Source organism: Notamacropus eugenii, chromosome 5, assembly GCF_028372415.1.
Source record: "Notamacropus eugenii isolate mMacEug1 chromosome 5, mMacEug1.pri_v2, whole genome shotgun sequence".
NCBI lineage: Eukaryota > Metazoa > Chordata > Mammalia > Diprotodontia > Macropodidae > Notamacropus > Notamacropus eugenii.
The window spans coordinates 419614349-419632439 of record NC_092876.1 but is presented as its reverse complement, the minus strand read 5'-3'; the positions used below and the strand labels follow the sequence as shown (position 1 = coordinate 419632439).

The 18091-nt window shown below is 35.3% G+C and overlaps 1 protein-coding gene across 1 annotated transcript in view; it reads left to right on the top strand.

The window, feature by feature from the left end:
• NCAM2 (neural cell adhesion molecule 2) overlaps nt 1–18091 on the top strand; it is a 287205-nt gene that overhangs the window by 161640 nt on the left and 107474 nt on the right. The window contains exons 9-10 of the mRNA XM_072614941.1: nt 2636–2786; nt 14447–14634. Coding sequence (XP_072471042.1) covers nt 2636–2786; nt 14447–14634 — 339 coding nt within the window. The remainder of the gene's footprint in view (nt 1–2635; nt 2787–14446; nt 14635–18091) is intronic.

The window sequence follows — 18091 nt, the reverse complement described above, 5'->3', positions numbered from 1 at the left end:
TTGAACTTAGATCCTCCTCAGATTGTGCAGAGAATGGATTGTGACAGGGGATGCAGAAATCAGTTATGAAATCTAATAAATTACCTGAAGCCTATAGAAGTTTTGAGTAGAGGCAAGCCAAGGAAACCTAAAACCAGACCATTCTTATAGGACAGAAGGTCTACAAGTGCTCTTAGGAATCATGAAACCAGCCTAGAAATTTGTGAGTTCTTTCAGTGGGGTCACTCTAGGGAAAGTGGATGACAGAATGATTATTGAGAATCTGAAACTGAAGACAACAGGATCTTGGCACTGGCCTTTCAGAGTAGCACTGGGAACAGAGTGGGGTAGTGGATGCCTCAGAGTGATCATAACCATATCCTAATTACTTGGGTCTCCAAGAAGGCCTGAGACCAATACTATCTATATTATCCAATTATGTGATGTGCCAACTCTGGGTGGGGGGCTATGAAAGAAAGAGAGATAAGTGTAGAAGTCAACACTTGCAATTGTTGCAAAGGGCAAAAACTGTAGGGCATCATTCAGACTACAAATGAGACAAAACCAAACAGAGTCAGTATGACCCATCCAAAAGTGTGGCCTGGGTCAGAGAATAGACCTGGAATAAGGTAGCAGTCCAGAAACTGAAGATGTGACAAAATAGAAGAAAACAGGAAACACAATGAAGAAATGCTACAAGTTAAGAAAACCCAAGAGGTAAAGAGTAATTTCACAACATGTACAAATAAAACCCCAAAGAAAAGAATGACATTAATTATAAGAATTCATAAGGGTAGAAATGAAGAGAAAGATGTAAAAAATGAAATTAAAGTGTTTGAAGAAAAAATTTAAAAGCTAAATAAATAGTTTAAAATAGAATATGGAAATTCATACCTTCGGTAATGGACTACCTGAAAATTTTAATGTAGCAAATATATTTCAGCAATTCCATGAAATAGCAAGAAATAGTGGAACAAGGTAAAAAATATTTAATAAATAGAAACTTATTAAATAAATAGAAAAACTACTGACCTGGAAAACAGGTACAGAAAAAGTAAATTTAAGAATCATCAGACTCTCTGAAAACCATGAGTACACAAAAAATCTGCATGCCCTATTTCATGGAATCATGAGAATAAATTACCTAGAATCACTGGAACTAGAGAAAGCAAATTGAGAACAGAAAGAATCTACTAATTACCTCCTGAAATAAACCCTAAATTAGAACTATACAATAGTGTAGTAGCTAAAATTCTGAACTTTCAAGTAAAAAAAAAATACTTCAAGCAGTCAGAATGAAAGAGCTAAATTATTTGTTAAAAATACAAAAACCATAAGACAATGCTGCAACCACTATAAAGGAAAGGAAATTTTAGCATATGCTATGCTAAAAAGTAAAATATAGCAAGCAAAAAGAACTTGCTCTGAAAAATTTAATATGACCCAAAAGGGAAAAATTGACCCTTAGTAACTACTAAAACATCATAGTGAAAAGGCAAGAGCTGGGTAGAATTTTTGAAACTTCGGCTTAGGAAGCAAGAAAAATACACATTTGAACAATTAGAAGTTTTTACTTAATGATGAAATACTTGCATGCTAATAGGGGAAAAAAGGACATTCCATTAAGAATTCCACTATCTTTAAAGATCACAGATGGAATTAAGAAAGACAAACACAGGACTCAGATATAGTTTTACTGTAACTATTTTGGTGGTGTAAAGAAGAGAGAAAGGAAAAAGGATTACACTAAAGAAAAAATGAGAAACTCGTATTTAGGATGAGTGAACAGCAAAGAACATACAAACATGAGTAGGGAAAATTCTATACCTCACTATTAATCTGAACTAGACAAAGGAATGTAGAACACATATAAACAGAGAGGGGGTGGGGAGAGAGAGAGAGAGAGAGAGAGAGAGAGAGAGAGAGAGAGAGAGAGAGAGAGAGAGAGAGAGAGAGAGAGAGAAGAGGGAGGGAGAGAGAGGGTGGGGAGAGATTTTAGTGTAAAACTACATTGAAACTCAACATAAAACAGAGACAGAGAAAACAGAGGGTTAAGAGGGAGAACAAAGCTGAAGAGGGAATAATCACAAACAAATCAAACTTCAACTCCAGGAAGTAGACCATTAGATCATAAAGGAAAAATTAAAATAAAAGGGGGAAAGGGGAGTAAAAATAGTTATTTGGGCTAGGCAAAGAGAAGTGGGGCAGAATAGCGAAAATAAATATAATTTAGTTTCAGTTAAGTTTCCAGTCTGTGTCCATAGGAAAAGTTTTGTGCTAGAATTCCCTCATGCTGATGAAATAAAATTTTAGTAATTTTTACTGTGTTATAAGCATGGAGCTCAAATTATTGTTAAATTGTTTTACCTTTTTGCAGAGGTGTAACTAAAAAGATTTTAATCCATTCCATGTTTGGATATTTTTTAAGTTATATCAATTCCCAGAAATTAAGATGGAGAATTATTAGATTCATTTATGTAATTTTTTGCAAAATGTTTATTTTGCAATGATGTTATAAAATGTATTGGTAAAAAAATTTATTTTCGTGAAATTCATTAGATTATTAAATGATTTTTGTGCTGAATGCCGTTAAGTTCAATCACAATTTTATATAGCAAGCATAATATCTTTCTTTTTCCTGAACCTGTGTAAACAGAGCCCAGATGGCCATATTGAAGTCAAAGGGCAACATGGAAGATCGTTACTGCACATTAAAGATGTGAAGTTGTCAGATTCAGGGAGATATGACTGTGAAGCTGCAAGTAGAATTGGTGGGCACCAAAAAAGCATGTACCTTGATATTGAATGTAAGTTACTCATATTTTGTATCTTTTTTTAAAACACAAATTAAATTTAGAAATAAAAATACATTTTGAGTGAAAAATTAAAATATTAGTAATTTCAATATTGTAACAGTAACGGAATATTTTTTTCAAATTTAGTAGATATAGACATCTAATTGAAATATTTTGATATTCAAAAGGTTACATATTTTAGAGAGTTTTCCCCCTCCCCTAGGTTTTTTCCCTGAAAAGTAGGGTAAAAATACTGTGTAGCTTTCATTCTAGATCTTGAATTGAACTGGAACTGTTTTAAGTTTTAGTAGTTACTTAACCATTCTTCTATTTTAAAATCTGTTTTTTTCTAATCTTTTTGACTGTTCTATTTGGTTCAAATGCTTTTCAATAATATTGTTTAATATTTTAAATTTATTTAGGAAATATGATGGAAAAGTTAATACAGAGGAAAAATCCATTTATTTTACTCATCAACTATATTTCAAAGTTTCAATACTTAATTTGGTTAAATACTAAGTAATATTACCCCCCCAAAATGTAATGCAGTGAACATCTGCAATCTGGAAAAGGAAAAACTGGGAAGTATTTTGATGTTTTTAACTAATGTAAAGGGACTTAAACATAATGTTAGATTTTGGAAGCATGAAAGCTAAGAGTGAATGAAAGGTTTGGCAAAAATCAAGAATGGCTATCAATCTTTATTTGATAGAAAGATAAATGAAAATGTAATGACATTAAATGTAAAAACACATGATTTTAGACTTTGAAGTCTTTCGCCTGCTCACAATTTGGGGCATTATTTTATTTTTCAGAAGAACCCAATTTTGTTGATGGTTTGAGACATAAAAATTTTTTATTGAACAATTTTAAATTAGACTTCCCATTGTGACATATTTAAATACTACTAAACATTTTAATACTCTTGTGGAATTTTTTTAGGGGGAAAGAATTTAATTTGTTCGGTATGTTTTTGTCTTAGCCTTATCTTTTCGGATTTTCCTTTTTTTTTTTACTGTAAGAGGAGATGAATTGGCACTCCTCACATGGCATATGCTTGGTGGCAAGCTTACAGGGAACAAATCCATATATCTTGCATTGAGTTGAACCTGCATACATTCGCCACTTTCAATGACTCATGTATTCTGGTCTCTTGCATTCAGAAGTGGCCAAAGCTCAGTCTCTGCTCTGTGGGAAAACCCCCAGCCAGAACATGAACCACTAAACATGGTTCGGGTGGAGGTTCAGCTAATCCATTGTCCCTTCTCACCTTTTACGCTAACAAATATCCTTAAATGCACTTTCTATTCACATCTGAAAGTATAGCTATAGAAACAGAAAACTGAAACAAGCTTCACCTAATTTTAAATGCTCAATTTTCCATTTGTTTTTCTAATTTCACATCCCAAATTGGAACACGTAGAGATATAATGTGTAATATGTTAGCAAAAGAAAATCAAGAATAGTTAGTAACAAAATTAGTACTTGACATATTAACATGGTAAAAGTCTTAATAAAGATCAAAGAGTATATATATATATGTAATTATATATATTGATTTTATGTGTTGCTATTGAATTGGAATTGTCAGTTTTGAAAATATTGAAAAAATTTGTGTGCACATCACTTTACAAAATGAGTTATGTGAAGATGAAACTCATGAAAATTTTGGAGAGAATATGTACTGAAACAGAAGAAAGAAAAATGTAAGATTTTGGCACATTTTTAATTTACTATTATTAATTTGACAGTGGAATAGTGGATTTGATTTGTCACATTTAAAATAATGGTTTAAGATGCACAAGCAAATTAAAAGGGGATACAGTCCTTCTAGCCTATTCATAAAATAAGCATACTAAATGTGAAGAGAAATATTTTCCCTTAAATCCTTTCAGTGCCCAGTCAGTATCATGACAGATTAGGTCATATTATTTATTATCACAACCATAAGAACCACCAGAGCATGTCAACAGGAAGAGGATAGACTGAGAAAGGATATGGTTATGATAGTCCTAGATATGCCACTGACTAGCTGTAATGCTCAGTCTCTCTAGACCCCAGTGTGCCTGAGGCTGTGCTTCTGGGTCCACAGAGGCTAAGGTACTGTGCCAATTTCTCTTCCACTAAGGCAATACAAACATGCAGTTTAGTTCAGTTCTAGAGGAGCCTAGATATAATAAAAGGAGTTGGATTCCCTGTTCTCAAAATTATTAGATTGTTAAATCTTCCACCCCATCACCCCAGAGACAAATTTAATTATAATAAATTACATGATGGCTCACATCAAGGAGTTCCCTCAAAGGGGAAGGGGAGTGAGAAAAGTACTCAGTATAAAATATTAGTCAAGTAGGAGCCAAGTAATTTGTTCTTACACACAAAAGGAATGTTTTTCCCTTTCTTCATTAGTAGAAGAGGATTCAGTAATTTAAATTAGGACTACTAGGAGGATGATATTAAACTTCATCAGAACATAAAGTCAGGTCAATATGCATTTTATTAAATGCCTGACTGTGTGCCAGGTGCTTTGCTAAGCACTGGGGATGCAAAGAAAGACAAAAATGATTCCTACCTTCAAGGATTCACACTCTAATTAATGAGAGACAACATACAAGCAACCATGTACAAATCATTTGTGTGTAGTTGTTGTTCAGTTGTTTTAGTCATGTCTGACTTCATGACGCCTTTGGGGGTTCTGTTGGCAAAGATACTGGAGTGGTTTTCCTTTTCCTTCTTCAGTTCATTTACAGATGAGGAAACTGAGGCAAACTGAGACAAAAAGTGACTTGCCCACGGTCACGTAGCTAGTAAATATTGGAGGCCAGATTTGAACTCAAGTCTTCCTGACTCTGGGCCTGGCACTCTATCTACTATACCACCTATCTGCTCATATATGTGTGCGTATACATATAGACACATTCATACATAAATGTATACACACACATATATATACACATATATATTAGTTCTTTGAGAAAACAATTTAATCTTGTTCGTTTCTCAGAGTGAAATTTACTACTCCATTAAAATTTAAAACTTTTACATATTTGCCAGATCACATTTTTGTCCTAATTTTCCTATATACCCTTTGAGGATATATGCTGTCTTCAAATCATCCAAAAAAATACTTTAAGGACCTAATCTTATACATGAACATATGACTATTAATGACCACAAATTCAGAATAGTAAAATTAAAAATAGTAAGATCTTTCATACGTGCATCCTATTAAAGTAACTCAGAGATGTTGAATATTGCAACAGGATTCATCATATAAAAACTTTTAAAATTCACCTGCCCTGGTTATAGAAATTTGCTACATGGACATGGTTATCAAGACTGACCTGACATAAGCATAACAGGATAAAGCTTCCTTAAGTCTGTTTGATTCCAGGTAAGAGTCATAGTTAACCTTTATTTTGGAACAGTCAATTATATAACAAAGTTCCACATTATTCACAGGGTACCATAGCTAGTATCAGGTACCATAGCTAGTCTCAAAATCAGTCAGATGAGAAAATATTCTGTTCAGAAAGGAAATAACATAATGGGGGAACTGAATCAAAATGATCCTACCAAAACATTTACAAGATGGTCCTCTCAACCTTTCCAGACTCAGACATCCGTCTATAGCAGTTCTTAGATCATACTCCCTTTGAGCAGCACCTGGCATTTCTCTTAAATGGTAAATTATTGGCCCAATGACAATTCAGTCATACCTGAAATCAAAACTCAGAGCAATATCAAATTACAGTCCCAAGAGATTTGCTATTGGGACTGCTGCTATTATTATTTTGTTCATGTTGTACAGTAACAGTTAGCAATTAACAAATACAAGCCTTATATTATTCATCCTCTCTAGTTTGTCTATGTTGGTACAGAAATCAATCATTAGAAATTAAGAAAAATAAAATCCATAAATTGGGGATCTGTTGATACTAAATTGAACCAAAGATGTAACTTCAATACATACTATTCCAGGTGTACTTTCATATTTTTATAAGCAATGGATAAGTCTATTAGGTAAAGAATAACTTTTTGTAAAAAAAAAAAATTGTAAACCCCTCTACTTCAGCTGTGAGAGATCCTAGTTTCTCATTAACTTCATTATTTTAGAACTTCACAACATTCTTTCAGCAACTTATCACAAAGTTTATAATATTTATGACCTCAAACAAGGCTAAAGATCCAGGAGACTGAAAATCTGGCAAGTCCCCAAAGAACCTCTCAGATATTTACCAAATCTGTAGTACTTTCCCAAACTCTAAATTATTACATCATTATCATTAATTTTACACAAAATATACACAATTGATTAGTTGATAATTTTTTCAAAATCATAATGGCAACAGTTTCTATCACAAGAGGAGTTAATTTTCTAATGATACAATTGTATCTCCCTCTGAATATAAATTTCAAATTAACAGTATTTCTTATATAATTCCTATGAATTTGACTATAATCTCTTTGAAGATACAGCTTAGCTTCATTTATCTAACCCTGATCTTTCTATTAATCTCTAGTGTTACACCTCCAGATGTCTATTAGGCATCTCCAATTGTATGTCTCAGAAATATCTTCAACTCAGCATGTCCAAAACAGAACTCATCTTTCCCTCCCCTCTTCCTAATTTCCCTGCTGCTGTGGAGTCCCCTCCCAGTCACCCATGAGCTCAACCTAGGTGTCATTCTTGATTCCTCACTGTCTCACACACATACCCCACATTCAATTAATTGCCTACTCTTGACATTTCTACATTTATAACATTCTCTTACATATCCCTTTCTCTCTTCTAACACTGCCACCACCCTGGTACAGGCTCTCTTTACCTCATGCCTGGACTATTGCAATTGTCAGGTTGATCTCTTTGCCTTTGATCCAGACTCCACTCAGTTTTCAAGTTGCTTTTCCTAAAGTGCAAGGCTGACAGTGCTCACCAACTGCCCTCAATTTAGTCAACTCCCATGTCTCTATGTTGCCTCTGGTTCTAGATATAAAACCCTAATGTTTGGCTTTTAAAGCATTCCATAACCTTGTCTCTTCCTGCCTTTCTAGACTTCTTAGACCTTAAATTGCCTCCCTGCTGTCCCTCACAGAAGACACTCCATCCCCTTACTACTCTAGGCATTTTCATTAGCTGTCACCCACGCCTGGAATTCCTTCTCTCCCTTTTCATGTCTGCTCACTTCAAATAAATTAAAATCCTACCTTCTCCAAGAAGCCATTCTCATTTCCCCTTAATACTAGTGCCTTCCCTCTGTTGTTTCTCTCCAATTTGTCCTATATATTTCTTTGTACTTAGTTGCTTGCATTTTGTCTCCCCTATTAAAGTACCAGCTTTCTGAGAGCTTTCTTTATATCCAGAGCACTTAACACAAATGCCTGGCACACAATAGGAGGTTAATAAATGCTAGTTCTTCCCCATAACCCTTCCAGCATTGACACTTCCTATCTTTTGTAATCTTTTCAAACTTGCTGTGAATAAGATAAAAACTCAAGAGTTGTTTTGAGTAGCATTTCTCTTACTATTAGGGTTTTGGAATAATCTCAGATATTTGTTAATCATTTGCAATTCTTCTTTTGAGGACTGTTTGTTCATATCCCATGACCACTTATCCATTGGGAAATGGTTCTTAGACTTACGTGTTAAGTCCCCATATAATTTGAGTATCAGACCTTTATATGTGATGCAAAGTTTTTTTTTTCCCAACTGACAACTTCCTTTCTTATCCTGTTCTCGTTGTTACCACAAAAGCTTTTCAGTGTCATATAATCAATATTATCTGTTTTACAATTTCCTCTTTTCTGAGTTTAGTTAAGAATTCACCACTTAGCCATGTTTAAGATTCATGATATGTATCCATGCAGACATTATTTTTGTATGTTATAAACCATTGGTCTAAACCTAATATCTGGAAACTGCTTTCCAGTTTTCATGGCAATTCTTGTCAAACAGAATGTTCTTCCTCTGAATAATTTATGTTCTCATATTTTTCAATGAGTTATCAAGTATGTTTCCTATTCTTACTTAGCTGAACTGTTCTGCTGATCTGTTTTCTTTCCTTTTCTTACTTCTTAACAAGTACTAATACTTCTGAGGATTACTGATTTATAATATAACTTGTGTTGTGGAAGTGTTATTCCATCTTTAATCTTAGGGTTTTTTTTCTTTCCCTTGACATTCTAGATCTTTTGTTCTTTGAATTTTTTAATTACTTTGTCTAGCCCTATATAGTATCCTCTTGGTAGTTTGAATGGCACTGTACTAAATCTCTGAATTAATGTAAGTAACATCATCAGTTTTTATTATATTAATGTGGTCCAATTATAAGTAAGAATATTCATATCTTATTTAATTCAATCTTTATTTCTTTAAACAGTTTATATATTTAGATAAATCTTGAATGTTCCTTATTAAATTCACTCCCAGATGTTTTATGCATTTTTGTAGTATATTTTGAATGGAACTTTCTTTATTGTTTCCTCCTGGATTTTGTTTTTCATATAGAAATATGTGCGTGTGTGTGTGTGTGTGTGTGTGTATCCGATTTATCTTGCATCCTGCTTCTTTACTGAAGCTATTAATTATCTGAATGTCTCTGCTGATACTTTTAGTTTTTCTGAATAATCAAATAGGGACAATTTTGTCTCTTCTTTGTCCGTGTTTATGCCATTAATTTCTTTCTTTTGTATTATTGCTCTCGCTAAATTTCTAGAACCCAGATAGCTATGAAAAGAGGGGGAGATATCACCTTTGTCCCTCTATTCATGGTTGCCAACCAGAAATAAAGAAAATTTCCAAAATAGAAAAAAATAGATTCTTTTATCAAGGCAAGGGAATTGTAATCACCACCAGGTAGCACCAGGGTGCTAGAGTGCCCAAGAAGGGAAGAGAAGGAGCAAGGTTAAATACATTTCAACGTGGAGTCTCATGGGTGGCACAGCCTTGAGATACAGTTAAGTAAGTTGTTCTACATAGCAACCAAAAGTCCATAAAGAAAAGAGGAGGCTTGGGAGTGGTGACGTCTGGTCCTCAAGGTGCTGTTTTCTTTTTTAAGTTGGTTTCAATCAGAAAGGGGCACTTTTCTTTCTTAAATTGTTTTTTATAGTTCCCTTTTAACTGGTTTTGACCATCTTCAGGCAATTTGCTGCTCTGACATATGACAAGGGTGGCTGCATTCAACAAGGTTAAAAAATTTCTATTGTTTGTCCATTACAAATAAATCTAGGTTTTAGATTTAGAGATATGTCTAACAATTATAAACCCTGCTGGGCCCAAAGGTACTGGGGCACTGTAGCCTCTCTAAGAATTCACTCAAGGCAGGCATTCACATGGTGGCCAGAAGAAGGGATACAAGGATACTCTCAAGGTCTCTGAAAAACATTGGAATCCATTGTGAGACATGAGAGGAACTGGTAAAAGACTGCCCAGCATAGCATGCCTGCACTGAAGAAAGCTCTGTGCTTTATGAGCAAAGAAGAATTGCAGTAGCTCAAAAGAAAGATGAGGTGCCTATCTCCACTCAAATGTTCATATAGTCTATTTGTATCCAACCTGTGGTAGTGTTGAGGCTTAGGGGTGTTGAGATCCCAAAATAGCGGCACACGCATCTTGCCCAAATGAATTCGACCCAAACTTTCTTTCAGCCAAAGACACAGTAGGTGTGATTCTAAAAATCCGCCATATTGGCTAGACTTCTAAGGATTCTGAGCCCTTGCCAAACTCTTAAGGCATTTGAGCACTTTTGTGCTCACTTTTGTGGAGACAAGATGGATCTTTTATGCAGAAGACTGTGGGAACAGAGAAGGGGTTTAGGTGGAATTAAGGGAGTGGTGGTCTAGGGTGGGGCCAGGTACAGACAATGAAAGGGCAGTTAATTAACTGGGCCAGTTGCCCCAGGTTAACACCAGGGACCTGAACCACCTGGGCTTTTCCTTTTGGGGGTCCAGATCCCAAAGATATGGTCTTTTTCTTTTGAAGGTTCAGATCCCATCCCCATTATCAGAACCTTTTGGGCATGTATTGGTCTGATCAACTACAGCCCTTCTTCTAACCACCACCGTGTGCTGTACGCTGTACCTTGACTTCAAAATAGTGATCTCATTTTGGTCCTTTTCAAGATCAAAGAGGGAGGGAAGAAGTCTGATCATATAAAATGATCCAATTCTCTTTATCATACTCTAATTCTTTATGTCACCACCAAGGTACCACTAGGAAAAATATTTAAAATTTAAGTTTTAGTTCATATCTAAGGACTCTTCATAGAGAAGAGAGAGTAGAAAAATATTCACTGTAAAATGTAAATCAGATATGGGACAAGTATTTATTTAATCTACACAAAAAGAAACACTTAATACAAAATATTCTCATAAGTACATATTGACAGAAAAAACACAAAAATAAATAAAGCATTATATAATCACAGTGAACATACTTGTCTCAGAAGGAAGAGGAAAATGAACTTCATTTTGCTCTTTGTGAACTTGGGCAGGGGATACAGATGTGAGCCATTCTCTATATTTTCAGATTTAGTAGCTATGTTGATTACTTTTACAGCCCTTCCTCATTTAAATCCAGTTTTCTTGAAAGTCATGGCATCACCTTCCTGATGTCAATCAAAGAGGAAGGTCCTCTTTGAGAACCAAGGACGAGCATCAATCTGTGAATAGTAACACCTGTCCCACCGGGGATTCAACCAGATAGTTCTGGTTGGGCAACGCAGCTCATTCCTTCTTTCCATCTTACCTTCCTTCCCTCCCTCCTCTCCTTTCCTCCTTTTCTTCAGTCCACATAGGGAATCATACCCTTTCCTGCCGGTACTTGCCCAATGGAATATAAATTTTGATCACTGAAACCTTGCAAGATATCTTGGGGTTCATGGACTAGATTTCTTTCTTAATGGCCATGCCTTAAACCCAAATCACTCTGGCTCTCATCGATTGACCAACAGTAGGTCCCAACTCAAGCCTAACTTGTTAGGTTACTGTTTGGGCCCTGATGTCTCAGTTGAGTATAAATAGCAATTGTTTCTCTTTGGGCCAGAAACCCTGAAGGTCTTCCCCTTCTAGATTGATTTTTTTTTTTTACTAGGTAAGAGAAACCATTCTTTGCCTCATTTTTGCCTAGTCTTACCTATCACTGAATGGTCATAGTCTTAGTCAAAATGAGACCTGGGAAAGACTTTAACTTAAAAAGCCCAAGGTCTCCCACTGCAACCTGGGCCATCTCCAGTCATACCAATCTATATCGAGCTGCTGGACTCAGATGGCTCTGGAGGAGAGAGTGAGGCTTGTGACTTTGCACAGCCTTCCCTCCCTTAAATCCAATTTACTTGCAAATTACGGCAAGTCACCGCATCACCTTCCTGACATCATAGTCCTCGTTGAGAACAAGGGACAAACTACATATTATATATTGCTGTTACCTTGCATTACATATATATGATAATATAGGAAATAACAATATAAAAAATATGTAATATAATAGGAATATATAAATGTAATAATATAAAATATATAATCATCATCATGTATATATAATAGAAGGTAAATGCATTGTAGAAAAAAGATAATTCTCTCTCTCTCACACACACACACACACACACACACACACACACAGAGTAATTCACTGGAGAAAAATGAGAGGAGCCAACAAAACAACAAATAAAACAGACAGAAAGAAGCTGACCTCAAAAAGTGAATTAGAGATCCTCATTCAAGTAGGAAATTTTTCCTCATCAACACTTAATGGGATAGAATCTTTGATGAATAAGTCTCTAGAAAGGTCTGTCTTACTGAAGAGAAATAGAAGATCAAGGATCCCAGTCTGTTCTCTAATACCTGTACCTTTTCTCATGTTAGCAGGAGGAGTTGGTATGGTCCCTGCTGCTGCCGCTATGATCCCCCAACACAATATCACTCTGTTGAGGTCCTGAAGTCTATCCCTTTTCTCAAGGAGTTCAGTACCTAGTCCTTGTCCTTACATTTAGGGAATTTGGTTTACAATTTGATGGTACCCTTGCTTTTGTGTTCATGAACTTTCTCAACTCTATGTATCTTCATTCTTTCTCCAGATCAAACAACAGGATGATCAGACCCTTAATCTCATCGTCATTTACAGGGGTCCTAGATCCACAATCCATAACTGAATTTCCACTATCTCACCATAACCTCATTCACCTTCCTAAACCTATGCTTAATCTTTACTTTGGTTTTTAATCACTTCAACTTCTGCCTGATTTCCCAGACCATCACCCTGACTCTGGTTTCACTTTCCTCTCTCTAAAATCTTGGCTCAATAGTTAAACAATTCAGTTTCACAATATCTTTCATCCCTAAGTCCTTTGCCCCCTTGTTCTGTTACCTCGGATCCCTTTGGACTTTTCACCTGCCTTCTCTGTTCTTATTTGTACAAGGCTGAATGCCCATGAAGAAGCCAGTCAACCACACTTGCTGAGACCACTATAAATTTATTATCTAATTTCAATTTGATCCTTACTATTAGAGGCCAGTCCTTTTACTCTTCTCTATCCTATTCTCCTTAGAATATATTCCAAACCTCTTCTTTCCTCAAGCCACCTAAAACTATCCTTGCCCCTCTGTCTCAGTAGAGGAGTTTGTCAGATACTACTATAAAAAATTGAACCCCCTTTCTTCCCCAACTCAACGCTCCACATCACTTCAGTACCATCTCGCAATCTCTTCTTCTTTCTTCCAGTCTCATAAGACAATGTTCTTTTTATAAATATCAAGCCCTCTCTACCTCCATTTGTGTGTTTGATCCCGTCCTCTCAAGTCTTTTCCAGATCCTGTACTTTTGAGTCATTCCCATTCTCACCCTAATTTTTAATCACTCCCTATCTACTACTTCCCTGCTGCTTATAAACACGTCCAGATCTCCACTGTTCTTTGAAGAAAAAGAAAAAAAAACTTTTACACAGTCTCTTCAAACTATATTTCAATGCCTTTTCTCTTATTCATAGCTAAACTCCTGTTTATAACTCCTAGAAATAAGTTGTTACCTTCACTTTCTCAGATCCCATTTACATCTCAACCTCTTGCAGTCTTTTTTATTATTTTGATATAGTTGGGTCTATTAAATTATGAGAAGGCAGAAACTACAGCTATGAGAAGTTTTGTGGGGATGAGAATCAGTAAAATGTATATGAAAAAGAAACAGGTAAGGAAATACAGTGAAATAGGGATAAGAATTGTAAGTCGATAGTAAATAGAAATACCAGTAGTTTATGAGTACAACTTAAAGTTATACAAACAAAAGAAAATGTTTTTCTGAGTCATCACTTTTAATCTGCTGATCATTTATTTGCCAGAAACTCAAATCAAAATTTGAAGGGGTGTGACATTACCATGGCCCACAAAAGGGTTTGCAAATTTTGTTTAATTGATATTCCTTCAGGCTAAAATATTTTCTTTTAATAAATCATTTTGTTATCTGTAATAAGTATTGCATCATATTTTAGAGAAACTAATACATCAAGAAATATTTGTTCAAGGAGTTTTAATATTTGTTATAATAACTGCTATTTTAATATGCTATCCGTATCAGCATCAGTGGGAGTTTTTATTTGTGCCCAGGTAAAAGAATTTTCCCCTGAAGTTTAAATATCTGTTTCCTTTTGAAAGGTAGAGAATAAGCTAATTTTATTTTTTTCCAGATGCTCCCAAGTTTGTATCAAACCAAACAATCTATTATTCTTGGGAGGGAAATCCCATCAATATAAGTTGTGATGTGAAAGCTAATCCACCAGCATCCATCCTTTGGAGTAGAGAAAAATTATTTTTGCCATCCAAAAATACCACCAATTTAAAGACTTACAGTGCAGGAAGAAAGATGATTTTAGAGGTAAGTGTTTAAATAGATTGTTTTACATATAAGTAATCTTAAATAAGTTTCATGGAATACCTAATGATAATTATTAATAAGCAATTGTACACAATTATAAATCAAATTTACATATAATAATTTAAATATATTTCATAAATATAGATAGTGAACTTATGGATTTTTTTAGTCATATGTTTTTTTCTTTCTTTGACAGTACCTGTGATTTCATTGGTATGGAGAAGAAACTTCCTCTACAAATATAGTTTGGCACATGTTCTACAAATTCTGGTCTTAGGTACTTGAGAGGTTAAGTGGCCTGCTTAGGGTTTCAGAGCCAATATTTATAAGAGGCAGGATTGAACCCAGGTCTCTCTAACTCCAAAGGCTGCTCTCTATCTGCTACTCCATGCTGCCACTTTGGGATCTCCCAAAATGGGCAACTAGCCTTTGCATGAAGACCTTCAGCTAGAAGGAACACACTTTCTTCCAATACAGCTTATCTCAGTTTTAGATAACTGTTTATTAGAAAGTTTTTCATTGTATCAAATCTGAATTTATCTCTTTGCAATTTCCATTCCTCATGGTCAATCAACTGCTCTTTAGCATCGCTCTTCACCCTGGTGAATTCTCAAACCAAAATATCTTTCCTTAATCACTAGTTACTTATGTGTTGTCTTCTTGCCACTAGAATTTAAGTTCTTTGAAGTCAGAGACTTTCATTTGTATTTGTAGCTCTAGCTCTTACTAGCTTGGCACATAGTAAGGACTGAAAATGTTTTTCATTCTTTCAGTCATTCATTCTTACTTGTGACAACCTTTCATATACTAAAAGTTAGCTGTCATATGCCCTAAATCTTCTCCAGACTAAACATCCCCAGTTGCCTTACATGATCTCCATATGTAGGAGGCTGCTAGATAGTGCAATGGATAAGAGTGCTGAACTTGGGAGTCAGGAAGACTCAACCTCAAATCCTGCCTTGGACATTTGCTAGATTTGTGACTCTGGGCAAGTCATTTAACTTCTGTCTCACTGTGCTGATCTGTAAAATGGGGTAATGATAGTGCCCTCCTCCTAGGGTTGTCATGAGGATCCAATGAGTTAATATTTGTAAAGCTTTTGAAAACTTTAAAGCATGATATAAAGGCTGTTTATTAGCTTTCTGTCCTGGACTGTCCTCTGAATATTTAGCTTATCAATGCCCTTCCTGCAGTGTAATTCCCAGATCTGAGTATAATACTCTAGATAAGATGCTAAACAAGGGTTTTTATATATGTGTATATTTGTGTATGTGTGCCTGTATGTATGTATGCAAGTACATATGTACAAATATGTAATCGTATTAGATTTGCCCCAATGTTCTAGTGTATTGAGATCTGTTGGAATACTGACACTATCATTATGATATTCCCAAAAGTTTCTTCTCCTGGGGAATGCTGCCTCTGCCTTACACACATTCCTTCCTCTGAACTTCTTAAGAAATTTCCATGATTTCAGTGTATATACATGGTCTCTAACCAATCCCTGCCTTTTCCCTTCTTCTGATATTAAAGATGAGAATCTTAAAACAGAGAAATATGCCCATGTCTCCCCATTCTGAAAAACTCTCACTTGATCCCTGCTATCATCCCACATCTTTCCTTTTTTTATTTGTCCAAACTCCTTAAGAAAGCAATCAGTTAGCTCCTTTTCCCTTCCCTTCATTCTTTTCTTAATTATCTGCTGTCTGGCATCTGACTTCATCACTGAAATGAATCTGCTCACTCCAGAGTTACCAGTGATCTCTTAATTGACGAATCTAATGTCCTTTTCTCAGTTGTCCTCTTTGAGAATGTTGGTCAACTTTCCCCTGATATTCTCTTCTCTGGGTCTGCGTGACACTCCTCTCTCCTCGTTTTCTCCCACCTTTCTGTCCACTCCTCAGTCCTTTCTCTTAATCTTTCTCTAATTTTCTCTTAACCTCCAGACTCACATTTCTAACTACCTATTGGACAAGATGTGGCATCTCTACTACTTATTAAATTAGGATGAGATCAAGACTGTGACTGTGGCCCGTGGAAGCATCCACCACAAAAGATGCTTAACCAACCACCTCAATGTCATAGTAATCTAGAAGAGTCTCCCAATGGCAACATTGCAATTCGAATTACTCACCAATCAGCTGGTAGAAGATCAGAAGTTATAGCCCTACAGAAAAAAAAAATAGCTGAGTGACAGAAGAAGTAGAGTAAAAAATTGAACAGTTTAGCAATAACCACAACCGGCATCCCAGAAAACAAATGTTGTTGGAAGTGGGAATGAAAGAGCTAAAAGAAGATGAGATAATGAGCAGAATAGAAAACTTAGAACATAAAGGAATCCTTTGCAAAGCATAGGACATCCTTAAAAATGGTAGTAATGGCAGATGCTATTAGAGAGTACTTTGCAAGGTGCTTTATATATGTAATTTCGTTTGATCCTCATAATAACCCTGTTAGATAGGTGCCCTTATTGTCTTCTGACAGAAGAATAAGCTGAGGCTTAGAGAGATTAAGTGATTTGCCACACAGGTAGTAAGTTTCTGAGATAGCACTTGAATTATGATCATCCTGATGCCAAGTTCAGCACTCAATCCACTGTACCACCTAGCTATTTTAAAAACATCAGAGGAAACAAAATTTTTAAAAAAATTTAATGATACAAAAAAGTATAAAAACAATTATAGTACTTTCTTAATTGGAAGAATATAAGATTCCTTCTGTCAAAAAACTGACTCAGAGAATGGAGTTCAGAGAGATAACCTAAGAATTATTAGGCTCTTCAAAGATCATGTGGGGGGAAAAATAAACTGAATATCATATGTCTAGAAACTAATTGCCACAAAAGTATTGGCACTGCTGGGCAAAGTGAAAAACAGATAGAATTCACAGGTCTTTACCAGAGAGGCAAACAATGGAATGACCAAATTTCTGAACTCCTAGTTCCAAGAAACTGTAGTACAAGTGCAGAGGAAAAGCAAACAAACAAAAAATAGATTAGGTAACAAAATTCATTAGTCAAATTTGCATTAGAATTATGTATCAGTGATTGGATAAGAAAGAAAAGATTAGACTGTGATGTTCCAAAAGGCAAAAAAAAGAAATGACTTATTCATGAGAATAACTGATTTTATAAGGGAAGCTGGGAATGGGGAAATGAATTTTTAACAGAGCATTCCTATTGAAAAAAATGGAACTGAGAAGGGCCTTTTATAGGCAAGTGCAGAAGACAAAATACATTTAAGAATGATGGTCAGGTTCTTAATTTCTGAAACGAGAGGAGATATTGTCCCTTCCAAATCGCCTGTCTTTGAAGTGCCATTTAGGGAAGAAGGAGAGATTGTAGAACTGAGTATTCAAAAGAAAATGAAGCTGAGAAATATAGGGAGGAAGCAAAGCTTTATTATTTACCTCTGACACTTACTGAACTATGTGATCTTAGAGAAGTCATTGACTCTCT